This window comes from Mesocricetus auratus, unplaced genomic scaffold, assembly GCF_017639785.1.
Source record: "Mesocricetus auratus isolate SY011 unplaced genomic scaffold, BCM_Maur_2.0 Super-Scaffold_100048, whole genome shotgun sequence".
Classification (NCBI taxonomy): domain Eukaryota; kingdom Metazoa; phylum Chordata; class Mammalia; order Rodentia; family Cricetidae; genus Mesocricetus; species Mesocricetus auratus.
The window spans coordinates 3,447,267-3,469,216 of record NW_024429225.1 but is presented as its reverse complement, the minus strand read 5'-3'; the positions used below and the strand labels follow the sequence as shown (position 1 = coordinate 3,469,216).

General features: G+C 48.2%; 2 protein-coding genes across 8 annotated transcripts in view; one reads left to right on the top strand and one right to left on the bottom strand.

Moving 5' to 3' along the window:
* The window catches only part of Fbxo34 (F-box protein 34), a 67,034-nt gene extending 61,771 nt beyond the window's left edge, over positions 1–5,263 (top strand). For all 6 annotated transcript variants that reach the window (XM_040735802.1, XM_040735804.1, XM_040735803.1 and 3 more), the window contains one exon: positions 2,450–5,263. In XM_040735802.1, coding sequence (XP_040591736.1) covers positions 2,450–4,577 — 2,128 coding nt within the window. In that variant the 3' untranslated portion in view covers positions 4,578–5,263. The remainder of the gene's footprint in view (positions 1–2,449) is intronic.
* The window catches only part of Atg14 (autophagy related 14), a 74,676-nt gene that overhangs the window by 26,674 nt on the left and 26,052 nt on the right, over positions 1–21,950 (bottom strand). Inside the window, exons 6-10 of one of the 2 annotated variants that reach the window (XM_040735806.1) lie at positions 19,891–20,120; positions 17,896–18,013; positions 16,215–16,305; positions 16,051–16,136; positions 11,486–13,885 (exon numbers count right to left, since the gene is read on the bottom strand). In XM_040735806.1, coding sequence (XP_040591740.1) covers positions 13,579–13,885; positions 16,051–16,136; positions 16,215–16,305; positions 17,896–18,013; positions 19,891–20,120 — 832 coding nt within the window. In that variant the 3' untranslated portion in view covers positions 11,486–13,578. Of the gene's footprint in view, positions 1–11,485; positions 13,886–16,050; positions 16,137–16,214; positions 16,306–17,895; positions 18,014–19,890; positions 20,121–21,950 lie in introns of those variants that run through there. The other variant, XM_040735807.1, reaches the window with a different exon arrangement.

Genomic DNA, 21,950 nt, shown 5'->3' with positions numbered 1-21,950 from the left:
GAACCCAGGACCACAGACAAGGGATGGCACCACCCAAATGGACCGTACCCTCCCCTATCCGTTACTAAATAAAATGCCCTAGAGGCTTGTCTGCATACAGCCTGGTCTTCGGGGGGCGTTTCCTCGGTTGTTCCCTCTCAGATGACTCTAGTGTCAAGTTGACATCAAACTAGACAGCACAGCACACAGCACCTAAATACTGTGAGGGTAAAGGGAGGCAAAGACAACATTGTGCAACGCAGTGCTAAAGTTTGAATGTATTCACAGCTCTTCTGTAGTGAATTTATTATGTGATAACTGATTTTTCCCTCTTTGACCTCCATTGCTTTGACTTCACTCACAGAGGTTAGGAAAACCCAGCACACAGTTGGCACAAAGAGAACACTCAATATTTATATATCATCTTGTTCTTGAAGAATTCTGGGTTCTAGCATTTAACAGAAAGCTATTAAAATGTTGTGGTGCAGAAAGGGCGAAGCCCTGTGCAGAGGCTTAGGTTATGGGCTATCAGAGAGCAACCAGAAGGACCTTGGTAAGATCTGCCGCAGGGTGGAGATAGCTCCCTGTGTAGAGGTGCTTGCCACCAAACCTGGAGACCCGAGCTTGACCCCTGGAGTTCACATGGTGAACCGACTCCTGACTTCTCCATGTGTGCTGCATGGCGTGCGCCTGCGCTTATATAGAAGTAAATGTAAAAAAACTGATTAAAGGCCCTTTATATACCGGAAGTGTAGAGTCTCCATTTACATGGTTAGAAGACAGCTGAGACCAGAAGAGAGCTACAGAAGTTAAACTGAAAGGTAAAGAAGAAGGCGCACTTGGCTGTCAGCACTGACACCTGACGAGTTAAAGGCTGCTCGCTGCCTCAGGCACTGTAGCCATGTGAAGTTTATACTTCATTACTGCCGGAATGTGTGTCTGCGGGACAGTCTGCAGTAGAGTGGATCTCTCCATGCACGGGTCTGCAGGTGTAGCCTCCCTCTCACAAACCTGTGACGGCAGGCCTTTATTTTGGTTGGTAGGATTATTTTCCAGGAGACCAGACATCTCTAGAAGATATCTCTAGAAAACATTCTTTCTTTAATCCCAGGGCAATTTTGTAGCCATGGCTAGGGTGCGTGTCATTGGCTATCTAGTGTTTCAACCTTCCTGCTAACAGAGAGGAAGCACTGTGCCCGAATTGTGCTCCCCGTCTAACTACTCGGTGATAGCAGAGACCAGGACGCAGGCCAGTGTCCACTAATCATCTTTCTGTCTTTCTGTCTCATTTAGAAATGCCTTCATCCTTGCCCCCTGGCCAGGAAGGAAAGAAGAGGGACCATGGCTTTTGTTTTGTTTGTCTGAAGTAGTTCAAACTTTTTTTGAATTAGTAAGGAATCTGGGCTCTATATTTTATATATAGCTACAGAAGATTTAACACAGATTTGACACTTGGCCTTAGCAAAAAGGCCAATTACGATGGATAGTTCATATGACTAGATTATTTAGAAAGCCTAGACTAGTATATAAAGTATACCGCAATAAGTGAAAAGTTACAGGCAGCAAAATAGCCAACACTGTGGGAATGGTGGAGGAAATGATAGTTATTTTTACATGCAACTCGGTAAGATGCATGTAGTTGTGATGACCTAGAATGATAATGATTAAACATATGCTAGAGGCCGAGAGTTGCTGCCACACCTTTAAACCCAGCACGTTGGGAGACAGGCAGATCTTTTGTGAGTTTCAGGACAGCCAGGGTTACATACTGAGATGCTGTCTCGAGCAAACCAACCAACCCACCCACCAAACACAACAAAAAACCCCACCAAACAAAACAATCTACTAGGAATGGGCATGGTATGCATGTCTATTGCCCCAGCATTGCGGGAAGCAGAGGCAGGAGGATCACAAGTTTGAAAGCAGCATGAGCTATGTAATGAGCCACTACTTACGGGAATAAGATGGAGGGGCTGGGATTGTAATTCGGCTGGTAGAGTTCTCGCTTAGTGTCTACAGAGTCCTGGGTCCAGTCCCCAATACTAGTTACGGGAATAAGATGGAGGGGCTGGGATTGTAACTCGGCTGGTAGAGTTCTCGCTTAGCGTCTACAGAGTCCTGGGTCCAGTCCCCAATACTAGTTACGGGAATAAGATGGAGGGGAGCTGGGATTGTAACTCGGCTGGTAGAGTTCTTGCTTAGCGTCTACAGAGTCCTGGGTCCAGTCCCCAATACTGGTCTAATCTTGGGATTATGGAGGCAGGAGAATCAGAAAGTCATAGGCCAGCCTGGCCTAGGTGAAACCCTAATCCTAAAAACGAGACAAAACGAACAGTCTGAGGATTCAGTTACGTTAACCAGTAGCCCTGACGAGCTGAAATGTGACTTGGTAAAGACTTTAGAAGTTGGGAAGACAAATTCCTCTTGCTAGAAGCTTCACCTAAGTCGGTTTTGTTCTCTCCTGTTCCAGGGCACCTGTTATGCACCTTAAGCCATATTGGAAACTCCAGAAGAGAGAGTGCCCTCTCGAAGTCAGCAAGGACCCTCTGAAAACACCTGTGAGCCCCCAAAACGCTGTCCGGGATGAAAAGGGCAAAGCCAGCTACATGAAACCAACTGTCTTTCCTTCAGCCTCCCTTGTCAAAGCCTCGTGTAGAAAACCCTTTGGAATCCTTTCTCCAAATGTCGTGTGCAGTATGAGTGGGAAGAGTCCTGTGGAGAACAGCTTGAATGTGAACAGGAAGAATGCGCCGTCTGCAGCGGCACAGCAGAGTGGAGAAGGGCTGCCTGGCAGTTGGACGATTGTCAAGCCTGGAAACACGAAGGAGAAGATTGCATTCTTTGCAGCCCACCAGTGCAGCAATAGGATAGGCTCTATGAAAATCAAAAGCTCCTGGGATATCGATGGGAGAGCCACTAAAAGAAGGAAAAAATCAGGGGATCTTAAGAAAGCCAAGGTACAGTTAGAAAGGATGAGAGAAACCAACAGCCAGTGCTACCAGCCTGAGCCGTTTGCGTGTGGCATCGAGCACTGCTCTGTGCATTATGTGAGTGACAGTGGGGATGGCGTCTGTACTGGGAGGCCCCTGTCGGTGATACAGATGGTAGCCTTCCTTGAGCACAGAGCCAGCGCCCTGCTAGCTAGCTGTGCGAAACACTGCACAAACTCACCCGCCATTGTGAAGATCACTGGCCAGTCCCGAGGCGGGCCACCTGCGCTCGAGCCCTTCTCTGCCCCAGGAACTTGTGAAGAACCCACAGAAAGAGGAAATCCTGAAGCTGGCAGATCACAGAGCGAGCCAGTCCGTGTCCTTGACATGGTAGCCAGGCTGGAATCCGAGTGCCTGAAGCACCAGGGCCAGCGGGAACCGGGGACCCTGTCACGGAATAACAGCTTCCGTCGAAATGTAGGCAGGGTGCTGCTCACTAATGGTGCTCAGCCCAGTGACCAAAATGGAAAAGACCCCGCAGATGTTCCTGACCCCCAAGGACATCCCACGCAGTCCGTGCGTGTGGGTGAGGGACCTTCCACAGCTGACCACTGTTCTGCAGGTGACCAGGCCTGGGATGGTATGGCTCAGGGTTGTCCCTCGCCAGCAGGTGTGAGCTTCCACATGGACAGCACGGAGTTAGAACCAGGTCAGCAAACAGCTGCGAAAAACTGCAACAGGCACGACGTAGAAATGGCGGACGAATTTGATGAATTGTCCGGTTCTCCTCACGCCTGTCTGCAGGTCACCGAGTTGCCCGCAGAGGCTGTCAGCTGTATGAGCAGAGCACTTGTACCACTCGCAAAGCACAGCCCCGATCACAGACGGGAGCCTGTGTGCGTGAGCACCACTGTTTGCACGGTAGAGAGTGACCGGCCTTCCGCTTTAGACTCCCTTGAGGAGCCTCTCCCAGGGATGCTGTTTTTCCTCTCACCTGGAAAGGACCAGCAAGAATGCTCCCAGTTGAATGGACTCACAGCACAAGAGGCTTCAGAGGCCAGGAAGCCTCAAGACGCTGCTGAAGGCAGCAGCGTATGCCAGGAGAAAGATGTTCCTGTGGAGCCATTCCCAGCAGCCACTGGGGTGGAAAGTGCATTACCGGTGGCTGAGGCATCCAGTTGGAAGAAGCAGGTGTCTCAGGATTTCCTGGAGACCAGGTTTAAAATCCAGCAGCTTCTGGAGCCTCAGCAGTACATGGTATGCCTGCCTCACCACATCATGGTTAAAATCTTCAGGTTACTCCCCACCAGGAGTTTAGCGGTTCTTAAATGCACCTGCCGCTATTTCAAGTTCATCATCGAATACTACAACATCCGGCCAGCAGATTCCCGGTGGGTTCGAGACCCACGCTATAGAGAAGACCCTTGCAAGCAGTGCAAGAAGAAGTATGTGAAAGGGGATGTGTCCCTGTGCCGGTGGCACCCCAAGCCCTATTGCCAGGCACTGCCTTACGGACCCGGGTACTGGATGTGCTGCCACCGGTCTCAGAAGGGTTTTCCTGGCTGCAAGCTGGGCCTGCATGACAATCACTGGTTACCTGCCTGCCACAGCTTTAATCGGGCAGTCCATAAGAAATCAAGAGGGAGCGAAACGGAGGAGGAGTACTGAAGTCCACACAAGAGGCAGCAGGACTGTGAAACACCTGGGTCAACCCTGAGGCGTGTGACCTCATCCCCACCCTTGCCAGAGTCTGCTCAGACCAGACTGCCATTGCATGGGCAGTTTTTAAACACTTAATTTGCCAGCCGTACATGAGATTAGTTCCATGGTTTTGTATGGTGGTGCCTCACACTTAACCCTTTCAGCTGTGAAGAACTCTGCCTGTCTCCATCAAGGACATCTAGAGGTCACCAGGCAGTCCCCTCAGGGGATCCCGAAGTGTCCCAGTACTGGCTCTGTATTTGGAGTGAGTGGAAAAAGCAAAACCTCTGAGAATTATGCCTAAACAGAAAGTTGGGCACCTTACCTACACCTTGTATGCTTGATTCTGTGAGAATGATGTTTGCAGATGGAGTTTATGCCCTGTGCTGTTTACAGTGTATATAATGGTTGTGTTTTCATGGGGCTGTGAAAGTGCACGTTAAACCTGAGCGCCTGTACCTGGAGATGAGTGCTTTGGCCCCTCTGTAAATAACGTGATTAAAATCCAGTAATGTACATTATGGACAGTTGACTAAACATAATCACCACAGAATAAGACAGTGTCATATAATAGTCAGATTAAAACATTGTCCATCCTTTTGTCCAGTTAAAAATTTTAAAAAAACTTCAATAAACTGCGTATTTTAAATGGGGCCTGAGTTTACAAAGATCTGGGGGGAAGGTGTAAGATATAATCTTTTTAAGGTTTTAGGTGTAAATGTGGGCGGTGTTGGACCCTCTGAAACTGCTGGAAGCCAAATCTGGGTCCTGCAAGAGCAACAAGCTCTCTCAGCTGCTGAGCCATGGCAGCCCAAAGGTTTATTTCGTGTGTGCATGCGCTTGCGTTTGAGTGCAAGCACCTAGGGGGACAAAGGTGGCAGATCCTCCACCAGGCAGCCTGCGTCACAGGCAGTGGGAGCCGCCCAACAAACACACCTGGTTTTCTGCCAGAGTCCTCTCTCCAGCTCCGCGAGGTGAGGTGCTTTAAGGTACTTATAAATTGAGTGTAAGTAAAAACAACACACACTTTGATGTGTATGGATATTTTTGCCTGCATGAATGTATGCACCACATGCTTGCCAGGTGCCTGGAAAGGCCAAGAGAGGGCATTAGGTCCCCTGGGATTGGAATGGGTTGTGAGCCCTCATGCAGCTGCTGGGAATCAAACCTGGGTCCTCTGGAATACCAGCTGGTGCTCTTAACTGCAGTGCCATCTCTCCAGCCTGCTTGTTAAGGGCCTTCTAAAGTGTTGTCTGTCTTGAAGCTGCTTGTGGTGGCTCATGCCTGTAATCCCAGAACCCAGGCAAGATCACTGCTGAGCTTGAGGCGTCCCTGGGTACTTATATCTATGACAAAATCATCCTCCCTTAAATTATGTTTAAAATGTAACAGCCTTTTAACATTTTGAATTTGTCTATGCCATATTCCCTGTATAGCAAGATACTATCCAATGAATTCTCACAATTTGTCCACTGTAGTAGTCACTTAGAGGCCATTGAAACTCTTCAGGTTTGTGGACACATGATGCTTAACAAAGCCTGTGAAGCCTGAGCCCCCAAAAGTTGGGGCTGTAAAAAAAAAATGCAAAAGCTAGGTTAGTCTGAAATGAAAACACACACACACACAGAGCAAAGAAACAAAACCTTGTTACTAAGTTGCAGAGAGGACAGATGACAAACGTGAGTGAGTGATGGGAAAGGAAAGGGCAAAGGGCAGTTGTTACTTTAAATAGGATGCAAATCTGGCCAGGAGGACATTAGGTAGAGCCAGCTTGACTGTGTTGAGCTAAGGTATAAGGGCAGAGTGACTTCCAAACTTCTGCGTGTGTGCATGCGTGAGAGACGGAGGGAGGGTGTGTGTGTGTGTGTGTGTGTATGTGTGTACACAAGTGAGTGCACTTGCCCTTGTAACCCAGAAGGTGTCAGATGCCCTACATCTGGATACAAGCAGCAGCAGGTTTGAGTGCTGGGAGCCAATCTTGGGTCTGTGGCTCCTAACTGCTGAGCGAGAGCAGGCTGAAACTGCAGAGACTCCATGCCGGGGAGGCCACCCCTGACGAATGGGCAATTGTATGCTGGCCTGCAGACTCCGGCTGAGAACAGCTTGTCTCCAAGACATCTGTTGTTGGTTTGTGCCACGCTGGCAATCTGTCTGGTGTGTGTGTGGTTTAATCCCTCACAGTATGGGATGACAAGGGTGTGACGGACCTCACTCTCTGTGTGTTCACCCGTTGCTGGCCGTGGTTGTCCCCCATGGGTGCACAGGATAAATAACTGGGTTTTCATGAGTCAGCATTCCTGACCTGGTTATCACATGCTACACAGCTGTGTGAGGGGCTGGGCTGGCTGAGAGCAGGGGCACAGGATGGCCCCATGCCACTCGGCATTAGATGATCTAATCTGACCTGTGGCAGGACATGGTTCCCAGAGCTTTGCTGGCGGTATTGGAAGGCACCCATGCTGGTCCCTACTGCCAGAATGTAATGCTGCTTTTGGAGAAAGATTATGTGGCCCCCTAGTGTCGAATGGGTAAATAACCCATGCTTTGATTTTGGTTTTACGATTTTGTATGTTTTGCCTGTATGTACTGTGTGCATGCAGTTCTGTGAAAGCCAAAAGATGGCAATGTCCCCTAAAACAGTTGATAGCTGTCGTGTAAGTGCTGGCAACTGAAGCCAGGTCCTCTGGAAGAGCAGCATGTCTCTGAGCCCCCAGGAAAATGGCTCACCTTACTAAAGCCAGCTTGGTGCTCCCTTCCCACATCGGAGGACCATGACACAAACACTCCAGGGCCCTCCCCTATCCTACCCAGCCAAAGGAAACTTGCCTCGTGGTACATTTCATGGTATGTTTGCAACCCATGTTTGATCAGCAAGCTCTCTAGAGCTGAGCCAAATTCCCAGCCCTTTTCACTTTTTTTTTTTTTTTGAGGCATGGTCTCAGGCAGGCAGTCCAGGTTAGCTGGGATTACAGGCATGTGCCCCCAGACCTGGATTCCTAGTGCCAACTCAGTGCGCCTGGTGCTGACAGGTTTGGACAACACTAGCTCATTGCACAGTTTCTATGGAAACCTGAAGAGAATTTAAAGGACCCTTGCCTCTGGACATAGGTCATCGCTGGAGACCACACGTGTCTAGAGAAGTTCCTACAGGAGTTACAGCTGTTTTGTTCTGAACCCCACTATATAGATGCTTGCTCTATACCAGTAGCTCCCAGCAGCAGGCTATGGGCAGGTGCTTATAGCCTGGCCCTGGGGTTCCCTTGGGTTCTGTCTAGTCACCTTTGTCATGTGTACTTTCCGGATTCAATCAGAAAAATAGTTGGTTCCTGCTACATCGTGGCATCGCGTGACCTGTCTGCATAGCTGTGTCTACAGATTGGTAGGAATGGAGCCAAGCCTAGCCTTCCTTATTCTGGGACCAAGCTGCTGACCTTCACACTATCCTTCCCCTCTCCAGTCCTCTCTGAGTGGCTGCAGGTAGTGTAGCCATTGACTCTACTTTGGCCGTATTTTCCCTCCCAAGTGGAGACAGGACGCTGGCTGTCCTGGGGTTCAAAGTGGGACCTATGGCATGACCCTTTCCTTGGCCAGCAGTCTTGGTCCTGGCCTTCTTGAACCTAAGATTCTGAAGAACAAATCACCACTATGAAAATGAGCACATCCGTGTGTTTATTTAAAGGGTGTGGATACAGGGCCACACCCATCCCCAATGTTTGCCAAACCCAGGGCAAAGACCAAAAACCCATCATCAGCCTATACTCCTCACCTCTGCCCTTACCCTCTACACAGACACCACACAACACTCAGGTAGCTATGGCTGTCCTGGAAATCACTGTGTGTCTTAGTTGGGATGTTTATCGTGAAGAGACACCATGACCACAGGAACTTTTATTAAGGAAAACATTTAATTAGTGTGCTAGCGTTTTCAGAGGTTCAGTCCATTATCGTGGTGGGACATGGTGACAGGCAGGCAATCTTGGTGCTGGAGAAGTAGCGATGTCCTGTATATCTTGGCATGCATGTCTCTGGAGATAGCTTTGAGCGGGAGATCTCCACCTCCACAGGAAAACACTTTGTTCAATAAGGCCATGCCTCCTCATAGTGCCACTCCCTTTAGGGGCCGTTTCCTTTTGAACCATCACATCAGACTAACCAACTCAAATACACCTGCCTCTGCCTCCCAGTTCTAGGGATACAGGCACAGGCCACCATACCTAGCCAAACACTTAAGGGCTCTTCTCTGGAGGACAAAACTCAAGGCTCATCCTGTAACTACAGAATCAGCTTTGGGAGTCCCCAGGTAAGTCCAAGGTGGTAGCTTTGCTTCACAGGTATGTGTGACAGAACCAAGGGTTGTGTATAGTGATGGATCTGAAGAAACAGATGGGATAGAAGAGGAAGGCATCAAAAATGGATGCCCTGGCTACTGAGCAAGGAGTGAGCTTGGAGGAGCAAATGGGAGATAGCTCAAGAAAGCCCTGCGTAGGATATATGAAGCAGGGATGCAGTCACTATAACAGACCTTCCCAATGTAAAGTCCCTTAAGGGCTACTTCACAACATCTGCCTCTGTGCCTGGGAAGAAAGAACCTTGAGGCTCTTCCAGAGGCCCTCAGTACTTAGATACTCAATTTCAGAAGAGGCCATCACTTTAAGGAGACCATGTGCAAATCACTGCAGAAGTCCCATTACTTCCCCTTGACCATGCAGCTCTACCTCACTGATCTTAAACAGTACACAGAGGAGCTGAAGGCAAGGTTGGGATTTAGTGGGTCCCAGCGAGTGCCCCAGATGCAGTTACAGGCTCATACCAGTAGAAATGAGCAATGTGAGAGCAAGTATCTTGGACACGACCAGTGCAGCAGAAGCTCGAAGCTCCTAGGGTCTTTCTCTAAGGTCATCAAAGAGAATTCCCTGATGCCATCACCAGCCACACCCACAAGACAGCACATTTCCCTGTCAACACCAGACCGCCTCCTACTCAACTGCTGACCAGATGTCACTTGACACCTTCTGGCTACTGCTGCCAAACCAGGTAGCTATAATCCAAACTGAGAGCTATGCATATGCTTGTCTGCGACACCCTCAGAAATGTCTTCAGAATTCTCTTAAAGCTAGGAAAATGTACTACTAAACACGTGGTGGAAAGTTCTCTCAACATCTGGGTGTCTTTGGAAGTCATAAATGCTACAACACCACACTCAAAGGTGAGGGGTATATAATGATGATGGGAGATCTGGGAGTCCTCTTCACTAAGGAGTGTTCTCTCAACTGGCCCCAGTCCATTCTCATTAGTGACCTTGAACCTCCAGTTGGTCGTCTCTTGGCTTTTGAAAAAGATTTATAGCTTGGGCATGGTGGCAGATGCCTTTAATCCCAGCACTCAGGAGGAAGGGGCAGGTGGATCTCTATGAGTTTGAGGTTAGCCTGATCTACATTGCAAGTTTCAGGTCAGCCAGGGCTTCATAGTGAGACCCTGTCTCAAAAACAAGCAAAAAACGATTTCGAAGACGTATTTGTATGTGTACGAGTGCTTTGCCTGCATCTACGTATCTGCAGCACATCCATCCCTGATGCCCACAGCAGCCAGAGGGTGGAGCTGGACCCCTTGGGTGGAGTTAGGATGGTTGTGCGCCACCACGTGGGTGCTCTTAACCTCTAAGCCATGTCCCCAGCATCAATTTCTTGCATTTTTAAGTATGTTAAAGTTTCTATAAGATCCCCTCACATCCCAGTATCTTATACTCCTTCCTACAAACACGATGACAACATTTTAGTGTGGCTCTTGCTGAATTACCATTTTAATTCTTCAAGAAGTTTGTCCTAGGTTGCCAAGGTGGTCCAGTGCGTAAAAGCACTTACCACCAAGTCTGCTGACCCTGAGTGCAATCCCTGGGACATAGGAGAATGAGATAGCCTCAGACACATCGTCATTTGACATAGGAGAATGAGATGACTCAGACACATCGTCATTTGACATCCACACAAAATAGCTTTTAAAACTACTAAGTTTGCCACTGTGGTGGTTTTTGTGGTGTCTACAAAAAATTCACTTCGTCTATTTAACCCTATGAGTAAAAATCTTTCCAGGCTATTTTCTCTCCAGATGCCTGAATGGAGATGATGGTGCTCAGATGTAACACCCAAGCCTAGGCTCAAACTTCTACCCACTGGGAAGTGACCCTTTCCTTCCCCTCTGCCTCACTTCCTGTACCAGACAGATGTAACTGTGAAGTCTCCCCTTTCCTTTGTGTGCTACATGGAAACTTGCTTCTGGCTCTACCTAGGAAAATGGAATGGCAGGAACTCTGAAGCCCACACCCTCTTTTAAGAGCCTTCCATCCAGGTAAAGCAATGAGTGCGCATGGCTGACCCTGCAGCTACTTCCTGAGGGCCCCAACTGTCCCACTGCAGTCACCCCCCTCCACTAGAGGTGGCTTTTCCACAGTCCCCGGGAACTACTGGTGCCCATCTGAGAGATTAATTACAAAAAGGATTTCCAAAGCTAGCAGACTGCTCTTGGCTTGAGATGTCTCTCTAACATTTTCTCTCGTCCGGAAAGGAGTGAGCAGGTCCATGTCAGTAGCTCAGGGGCCCACTCCTTCCCCAGGTCAAGCCCCAAGGTTAGAGGTAGCTATCAAAGAAAAACATTTTTTAGAGAATGAAATATGTAACTGATCGGCAACTATGTTCTGTTTGCCAAAGATGGGCCATCACTATTAAAGGCCCCATAATCAGTAACTTTAAAAAAAATTCTTACCTAGCAAAAAAATCTTTAACTATTCTTTAGTTTATATGAAGTGCTCCAGGGTTAGCTTGCACTCGTTAATGTAGCAGCAGAAAGAAATAGCAACTAGGAAAAGGCACACATATCAGTACTGTTAAAGGATTTATTGCAGTAATACAATAAAACTTTAGAAACCGTGTGTGACTCACCCTGACGCAGCAGCGAGGGAACTGCAGCTCTTTCCTTCCCCACACACACCCGAATGCTCTCCCAGTGCTGCCCACCACACCATGGTGACTTAGTCTCTCCAGCTAAGTTCACTCTTGGTTCTCTTCAGTTACCTAAATGTCTTTAATGAGGCTGTTGAGAGCAGCCTGCAAGGTGCCTCTGAGTTTCTATTAGTATCACCTTGTTTCAATAAACCATTTCAAAATGGAAAACATGACCAGCTTCCATGGCTTTTGGTTTAAAAAAATACCAGCTTCATCTTTTCAGAAAGCTGTTTACATATGGTTCTGGCACCTACAACAAAGGTTTCAATGAGCAGCAAAGAGCGCAGGGAAACCATGGTTGAAATGTGTATCTAAGACTATTCACAACAGTGGATCCAGTGCACAATAAACTCCAAGCATCTCTGCAGCCCAGGGCCATCGTTTACTGTGACATAAAGTGACAAAAGTGCCTCTATTTGATAGTAGAAACAAAACAACCCATCGACCCTACACTTCCTGCATCTGCTCCGTTAACTGCTGTAGACACGAGTTGTGACCTCCGCACTCTTTCTGTAGCTTCAGCTCAAGCTCATGGTTTTTCCAGCTGGTTCTGTTCATTCCACCAGACTTCATCTACAAATCCTACAACTAGAGGGTGAAATGCAAGCCCAACAATTGTGAAGCTGAGTGGAAACAGACTCCAGCCAAATGAACACCTGCAAGAGGGAAGCTGTCTCCTCCCTAGGTGGAGGATCTAGAGTTAGGGACCATGGGGCTCCTGGACAGGAGTGAAGTCCTTTCCACAGGTCTACACCCAGCAGACGCTCTCTACACCTCAGTCTGCAAAGAATCAACTCCAACAACAGGGACCAGAAGCTCGGGCTGGACACACTGCTGCAGGACTTGTCTGAGGTACCATCCACCATCAGACATCCCACGTCACAACGTCACACATCCCACATCCCACCATGCCACGTCACACCGTCCCACGTCACACCATCCCACGTCACACCGTCACACATCCCACGTCACACCGTCACATATCCCACATCACACCATCACACGTCACACATCACATGTCACACCAGTCATGCCAAGAAGGCGTGGCACCACCGCCTGGGAGGGTGCTTTCCACAGGGTTTCTGTGGTCTGTTACATAGGACTTTTCTCTTTTGAAGTTATTAAAAGTAAAATAGAACTACTTACAAGCTTGAACACAATGCCTCTCATTACAGTTGTAAGATTGTCCTTGAGCATCTCCTGGGACAGCTGCACAGTGCTCCACACTCCAGAGCCTCTCAGACCCCAGGAACAAGCAGGAGGGATTTCTGCTTGTTAACGACTAGTTAACACCCACCTCCAAGAAACTGGACAGCAAGAGAATGACCACTTAATCAAGTGTTCAAACTGTGCCCAGGCTGCATTTAGCTCAAGTAGGGAACGACAAAGGGAAAAATCCCAATTTAAGAAGAGTGCAGTACCGTAACTCCAATGAACAAGAATGTACTTATTTCCCCTCAGTACAAGAAAACTGTTTAGACATCTCTATACATTGAAGCTAGGATTCCCCCATTGGTGGGTGTGGGTCTGGAGAATAGACCGCGGTTTCTTTGGTGTGTGGTAGAAAATCAGGAATGTGACCCATGGCGACAGCAGTAAGCTTGTCCTGTCCTCCCCCATAAGACCAAAACTGGCTGGCAAGTCTCAAAAAGATGACAAAAAGACAAACGCAGCTTTTGTCTTTCATTCCTCACCACCAAGAAACAGCTCCTTGTGATCTGACGAAGTCTACAACTTGTGTCGGGAAGACTTGACATCCCAGGAACCAGCACACTGGGGTGGAGGGGTCGGACCGAGGGTCCAGGAAGCCACAAGCTCAAGGCTGGCAGAGATCCCGAGCACGCCAGTCACCATCACAGGCCACCGGACAGGCACACGTGCTGTCCTAACGCTAGGATAGCCCCTCTGGCAACTACAGACAAGGTTACTAGAGGGCAGTGGGAAAGGTTTCAGGTTCTGGTCTACACTTATTAGCGGTGTCCGGTATAAGCTTTGAACCAGGAGGTCACCGAGGCCGCCGCGGAGGAGATCATCCCACCAGCACTGCTGCTGGCTATGGGTGGGGACGCCTGGGAGCTCTGGCTCTGGGAGACTTCCACGGGCTGGGAAGGGATGTCACAGAATCTGGGGCTCGGCAGGTTCTCCCAGTCCGTGCCCAGGTCGGTCTCCTCATCGCTCACACGCTCGTCTCCACTCACATCTGATTCTCCTGCAACTCCGGGGTCTACAAACTCCATGGATTCCTCAAGGTCTGCTCGCACTTCAAAGGGTCCTGACCTGTATGCACACAGGGAGCTGCATGAGCACCACCCTCCCACCCACCCCACTCCAATCGGGCATTAACACATGCCTGCCTTTTAAGTTGTGTTTTGTTTCTTGAGTCCTTTGCTTGTCCCTTACTGAGCAAAAGACTGACCTACTCCAGACATGATTTGCTCTCTAGTATAGACGAGGTAAACCTATCTACTACTTGTCTCTGTTTAAGATATAGAGCCTTTCTTACCAGAGTCAGGCAGTTCCCACATAGGAATGCATGCAGCTCCTTTCATTTGCAGATTTCTGAGGTATGGCTTAGTTAAAATTTACCTCCCTACCTGTAAGTAGTCTTTTTTCTTAGGCCTTTTATATATTATTTAAAAACAGGATCTCTTATTTCTGTTACTGTTTTTGTATGCAAAATATGATAGAAAATCAGCTTCTTCCTCACTTGAATGCTCACTAGCCCAACACTATTAACAATGATGATCTAATTCAGCAGGCAACTCAAACAGTCCTGTAGGCACACCATCTGCTTCAAGACTCGGTCTCTTTCCTAATTACTATACATACTATTTATATGCTAACGTCATCTTTCTTAATGGTAGTATCTGAGACAAGATCTTACTATGTAGCCCCAGGTTGGCCTCAAAGTCACAGGCCTTCTGCCTCAGTTTCCAGAATACTGAGATTAAACAAACATTTTACTTTTGTTTATTACTGGGGGTAGGCAAGCCATGGCAAGCATGTGGGAGCCATGGTACAATCTGTGGGGATCGTTTCTGTCCTTCCACCATGTGGGGCAGGGAAATTTAAGCCAGGTAAAGTACCTTCACCCCTTTACCCACCAAGCTACCTCACTGCCCCACCTTCCCCCAAAAGACACCGTTTTCAAAACTAACTTTATACACCCTGTTTGGAAAGCGGCCAGCCCATATTATTCTTACTTGGTCCTTGCTGCCAATGCTTTGGGGTGAACTTTGGAGTCAGTTTGTCAAAACGCTGTAGTACCTGCTACAATTCTCACCAACTGGGCTTTCGGGAGGAAATGAGGAGGATTTCACTGCCTCAGACCAGTCTACTCCTTATCCAGTACCAAGAAGCCAGTCAAGAAATGTGTGCCCAACAAGACCTCACTACTTTCTTTCCACAGAAACTTAAGAGTTGAAAATATAATGAGTCAGCAGGGCGTTGGTGGTGCACCCCCTTAATCCCAGCACTCGGGAGGCAGAGGCAGGCGGATCTCTGTGAGTTCGAGGCCAGCCTGGTCTACAGAGTAAGTTCCAGAAAAGCCTCCAAAACAATAGAGAAACCCTGTCTCAAACAAACAAACAAACAAACAAAAGAAAATATGAGTCAAAAATGCAAATACATGTTTTAAGTGCTGCACATGCCAGGCTTGTGTGTTACTGTAACTCAGGGTACGCCTGCCCCTTTTGAGACAAGACCTTACTTACTAAGCTGTGGTCCTTGTCCACAGTCCTCAGTGGCACTTGCCACCTCAGCCAGCTCAAAACTCTAATATTTCAGAGTAACAAACACCAGTGTTTTGTGTAGTCTAACTTAAACACACTCAGCGTGCTTATAGCCTGAGCAAAATCACTAACGGAAACCCATTTTCCAAAGTGTAGACACACCAGCTATGCTCCTCTACAAAAACACTCGCACACCCTCATGAGAGCAAGGTCAATGGTCAGGGCACAGAGCAGGTACAAAGATGAGCCTTGTCTTTGCTCTGGTGGGCTGAGCGACTGAAGTTACCCAGTGCACTCACTCTATGAATGTCCACTACTTGTAATGAGCAGTGACCACATTAACTTGGCAATGAGGAGATCCCACAGGCGCAGGGTAAGCACGCACAAAGGAGCACACAGAAGGGACAGCACTTAGCCAGGGCCACTTAGAAAAGAAATAAGGGAGGCTCAGGGGGAGCACAAGGTGGCAGCCAGGGCATGGAGTCTGCTCTACCTACGGCATGTCGCAATCTAAACGTGCTCTATTGCAGCTTTCTCTCAGAAATGACTGCAAGGGGAGAGTAGAAGACCACGCATGATCAACTGCTCCCTTCTGCACAGGACCGTACAACTTTTGTCCTTGCCAGAGAATGTGGGACTTGGGGAACACCTGGCTCTACTTCAGAGCAGTCACAGAGAACAGTGCTTCGAGAAGAGCCACATACAACTCACCTGCCTAGGTGCTCAGAGTGTGGGCTGACCAAGTGCATCAGGTTCCTGAGTGTATGCAGTGGTTGTAACTGATCTAAATTCACGTGCTAGAAAAAGCAGAGGCTTCATTAATACTTGCAAACACACAGCAAGTTAAAGATGAGTTCCAAGCACAGGGTCCGTACCTGAGAGGAACACAGGTAAAGGATGTTTGTGTTCAGTCTCCTCACTGCACGAGTCAGTTTCTGTTTGCTGAGGTTTTCCCCGCAGAACTCACTGTAAGACAAGGGTACGGCTTCTTAGATGGTCCTGAGGAAGGTCTGTTAAAGCATTCCTGCTGAAGGCTGTATTGTAACCACAGTCCAGCACATTCTTCCTCTTAGTCAACTGCCTGGAACAGACACTACCTAAGCACTGAACTCCTGCCCTGATGGGGAGCAGTTCCCCACATCTACAGAAACTGCAAATGCACATGCCTGGGTGCCTGAGCAACGCTGTCTCAGGAGCTCACGCCAAACAAGCAGGGATGCTACAGAAGTGCTATGTGGGGGCTCATTTATGAAGCCGAGACGGGGACTGTGGGCAACCCCCACCCACTCTGTGCAGAGTGACGGCTGGACACTCCCCGGGCTCCATGGGGCAACCCCCACCCACTCTGTGCAGAGTGACAGCTGGATACTCCCCGGGCTCCATGGGGGGCACGTGAGTGTTCCTCTTCATCTCCACCGCCTCCCTCCTCCCGGAACTTGGTGCCTTCCTTACCTGCAGCTTTCATCCCCAGGGTCCCCATCCACGGCTTGTTCCCTTCCCTCCTTCATGCCCTGGGCTAGGGGTAGAGTTCAGAGGAAAAGCTCTTGCCCATCTGGGTTCAATTCCCCAGTATATTAAAAAAAAAAAAAAAAGAAGAAGAAGAAGAAGGGAAAAGTAATATATGCCCTCCTAGCCTCAATGATCGCCACGGGCACTTATCACCCTCATAAATTCTGGGTATTAATTACTTGAACACATGCCTAAAAGCCCAGCAGCCAGAATACTGAGGCAGGAGCAGCCTCTAGGCCACACCAACCTGGGTTATATGATGAAACCTTGCTTTAAAAAAACAAACAAAAAAAATCCCTAAAGTATAGCCTACTACTGTCCAGCGGTAATAGGTTTATATTTGCCAGAAATCCAGGGTAACTGGAGGATGGGAGCTCTAATGTGTATTGGGTAGACTGTGTCTTTAAACATTTAAACATGAAGCTGGGCAGTGGTGGTACATGCCTTTAACCCCAGAGGCAGGTGGATCTCTGTGAGTTCAAGGACAGCCTGGTCTACAAAGTGAGTTCCAGGACACCCAGAGCTACACACAGAGAAACAGTCTCAAAAACAATAATGAAAAAAAAATTTAAACAGGAGGCTAAGTGGTGGTGGCACACCACTCTAATCCCAGCACTTGGGAGGCAGAGGCAGGCGAGTGTGAGTTTGAGGCTAGCCTGGTCTAAAGAGTGAGTTCTAGGACAGCCAGGACCATACAGAAAAACCCTGTCTGGAAAAAACCCGAAATCATAAAAATAAAATGAAAGTAATAATGCAAAGGTGAGGCCTTCCTGAGAAAGAAGCCAGCACAATTCACTCAGCTCAGTGCACAGGACCTGCAGCATCCTCCCTGCAGACCCTGGTCCTTCCTTGGCTATCTCCCCTAGAATCCGATGGGTTCTCCGCGGTCTCCTCAATCTCATGCATGACTGTAACACAACGAAACTGGCAACACCTTCTGAAAACAATCCTAGTATCTCTGTCCAGCCTTCCCTTAGCTGATGTAAGGGTACAGCCGGAACACGGGAAATCGATGAGGAAGACGGTACTGCCGCCTTAATGACTTGCCTGTTGCACAGCTTTTTGGGAAGATTGACATCAAGTATGTGAGACACAATGTTGACCAGCTGAGTGGCGTAGCACAGCGCGGCGCTGATAGTGTAGGCAGGGTTGTTGTGCTCCATGTCTGAGAGGGGACACAAAAGTCACATACAAAGCACCTCTGCATCAGTGCAGGTATCAAGGAACGGAGGGCTTTCACTTGCAGCTCTATAGTTACATTACTGGTACCAGCTTTCACTCTTACTACATGGGGCATAGTCAGACACAAGCACTCCTAAACATGCCACGCATAAATGGGATTAAGATCTAGATTGACTGGGCCTGGCAATCTATCATCGGACAGCTAATGACCAAATTCGCCCATTGTGGTGACTTCTACCTGCCAATGTCTACAATGGGAGGCTGAGGAAGGAGAGTCAGAAGCCTGAGGGCAGTCAGAGCCACATGAGACCCTCCCTTAAAAACCAAGCGGGTGGGGGTAAGGAGGCGGGAGAGGACTCAGCAGTTAGTTAAGAGTGCTTGCTGCTCTTCCAGAAGACCTGAGTTCAGTTCCCAGCACCAGTGTTGAGTGGCTAACAACTGTATATAACTCCAGCTCCAGGTGACCCAAAACCCTCTTCTGGCCTCCACACTCATGTGCATACATTCCCACAGACACAAGGGTACACACAGTTAAAAATAAATCTCTGAAACAGACAAGGCCTAGGCTGTAGCTTATGATTGGGCGTTTGCTTGCCTAACATGCAAAGTCCCTAGGCTTGATCTCCAGTAATGTCTAACTCAAATGTCACCTCCTCAGAAAGGCCTTTCCTTTTGTTGTTGTTAATTGGTTTTCAAGACGGGTTTCTCTGTATAGCTCTGGCTGTCCTGGAGCTCAGTTTTACAGACCAGGCTGGCCTGAAACCCAAAGATCCACCTGCCTCTGCCACCCGAGTGCTGAGATTAAAGGTGTGCTTGTCCCTTCCATTGTAACTTACCCTACCCAAAATCCGCTGGCTGTTCTCTTAGCACCCACTCTGGTTGTGTCCCTTCACCATTTCTTTACAGCCTGGGATGGTGAGTTTTGATAAGCAACTTAACACACCTACAGTCTCCAGTAATGCTCAACTCAAAATATATGCTCGATGACACAAGACAAACTGTAGGGGCATTTCAACTTCCATTTAGTACTTCAACAGTTCAAAGACATCTATAAACTAAAGCCAAAATTCAAAGGGCAAAACACACTTCTATAAATAGGAGTTTTTCCCCTTTGCTATTCCTTCCCTTCCCTCATACTTAAAGAGATAAGGTCTGGCTATACTATACAGTTCCAAGCTGGCCTAGATCTCTGGACAACCCTCATGACTCAGCCTTCCAAATGCTAGGACAATAGGCATGAATCACCAGAAATGATCTAATTATGTCTTTTTATATGAATTAACTAATATTAATATTAATCAGTCTACCAAGCAATGAACATATAAAATGTGGCATATCCAAACAATGGAATACTATTCAGCCATAAAAAGCTAACATGCCATATGAAATTTGTGAAAGAAGGCTAAATGGAAGAAAGCAGACAAAAACAACCACACACTGCATGATTTCACTGCGGAGTTGTCTAGGATAGACGATCTGGCTGCCTAGAGCTGAGGAGGAGGGGCAGGGAGTGTGTGGGACCTGTGTAGCATGTGGCTCTCCTCTGGGACAAGGGGAACGCTTTACAGCCGCACAGAAGAGGGGAAGGGAGTGTGTGGGACCTGTGTAGCATGTGGCTCTTCCCTGGGACAAGGGGAACGCTTTACAGCCGCACAGAAGAGGGGCAGGGAGTGTGTGGGACCTGTGTAGCATGTGGCTCTCCTCTGGGACAAGGGGAACGCTTTACAGCCGCAGTCCACGCTTGCAGAGTGCTGTGTGTGCACTGCACCCGACTGTGCACGGCAGCACTGTTCGCTGTGTCATGGAAACTCTGCCTCTCAAAACACAAATAGCATTCCCAAAGAATAGTTTGCTTCTCACCAGGCCCTTGGGTGGTTTTCTTCTCTTCTACCCAATTGTAGTAGGCGGAGTAGTCCCCGTTGTTTGGGAGGCTAATCCAAGGGCCTGTAATGCTAATGCTGGTGTCACCGTTGTGGTCATCACAGACCCATCTTCCAGAGAGGTAAGTTGTCCTCCGGGCCTCAGCAAGTTTGCTCACCATGCTGGAGGTCATGGCACTGTCACTCTCCGAAGACATGTCTGCAGGATCTCTGCAAACAAACAAGGAAGACTACAGAGGAAACTCCAAAGCCACCCAAGTGTTTAAAAGAGCAACAGTGTGCATGTAATAAACGTTAAGAAAAAGGTCACTAGCTGGCACGAGCACAGAAGGAAGGGTTTCTTCATGTCTTGTCCAGACACACAAACCTGTACACGGGCATGAGAAGCACACTGTCACAAGTGTCACTCACACGTCACTACATGGTACAGTATCATGGGACTACAGGTCTTGTGACTCAAAGTCACTATGTGCCTCTGGACTGCGTATGTACATGTTTTGTTTACAAAACATTTCAGCCTTGTGGAAAAGTGCAAGATTTTTAAAGTTTTACCCAAATGCCAATTCTGGAAAATGTAATGATCAAAATTAGGAAGTCTAAATTCAGTCCTCATAATGAAAAACAAACAAAACGCAACAAGAAAGAAATTAGTCTATCTTTTTGTTTGATTTTTGAGACAGGGTCTCATGTGTCCCAGGCTGGCCTTGAATTTGCTATGTCACAGAGGATGGTCTTGAACTCCTAAGGCTACAGGAATGTGCTGTTACGCCCAGCTACTGCGGTACAGAAATCAAGTCATTTACACTACAGAACTCCTAACTCGTCTACAGACCCAATTCACCCGTGCAGTTGCAAGTGCCTGTCAAGACCCTCTCCTGAAGTCCAGTGAAGCTTTGCACTCAGGCGCCTGCTGACCATCTGCAGGCCATGTAGTGGGCACAAGGCTTCTTTCTGTTCCGCCAGCTTCTCAGTTGTCTTTATGTAAATGGTCCAACTTTTCTCCACTGATCCAAAATACTTACCAATTTAGTATCTGGAGTTTATATCTGGACTTTCTGTCAGCGCAGGGGATTGAACCTAGGGTCTCTTGCTTGCTGCCTAATGGCTCTACTACCCTGCTACTCCCTAAGTTGCCCAGGCTAGCCTTAATGTGCAGTCTACCTACGAAACCCCCCAGATATCTGGGATCACACAAGTCTGTGCCACCAGGCACAGCTTTATCACCTTCTACTAGACACAAGATCAGGGAAGGAATGGATTTTCAAACTTGAAGCAAAACTCGGAAGCCAAATCTGGAAACACACCAAATTCTAGACTGAGGGAGACACAAGAATGGTTACTCATATGGTTACCAGTCACCACTGTCAGTCCAGGCAGAGCAGGAGAGCCAGCAGAAACAAGTTCCCTCACTCAGGTCAAGGGCCTGGGGGTTAGAGAGCACATGAGCCTCTGGTGGTGGTTTCCATATCCGCCAATCAGCATCCACATCTACAGAACACTGAGGTGGAGGGGGGGGGGCGCGACTAGAGTGTACACCCTCATCTACAGAACACTGAGGTGGAGCAGGGGCTAGAGTGTACACTCTGGTCTCTTAACTCCCCCTCCTTTTTTTTGAGTGCTGGGGAAAAGACAGACTAGGGGCTCACGCTGCGTACAGCTCAGCTATCTTTTTAAGTTGAAACAGGATTAGTCAAGTGGCCCAGGCTAGCCTTCAACTTGCAATCCTCTAGACTAACCATGCAAGTGACTAGGCTTACAGATTTCAGCCACTAGGCCCTGGTGATCTTTACCAAAAGCTCTCCAGATGACTGTGATGAATGGTGAGGTGCAGAAACACCGTCACCTGTCCCCTGAGAGACCCTACGCACTGAAGCCACAGTGCTGTCCGGCAGAACAGAGTGAAGGCCCATCTCCAGAAAAGACCAAGTCAGCACCTACGTCGAGGCGCTAGGTGTGTTCTTATACACAAGTTCACACTCTACAGCAGATGGCTGCCAATCTTCAGTTAACAGACAAGGAAATGAGGTTTGTGGTTCGGGA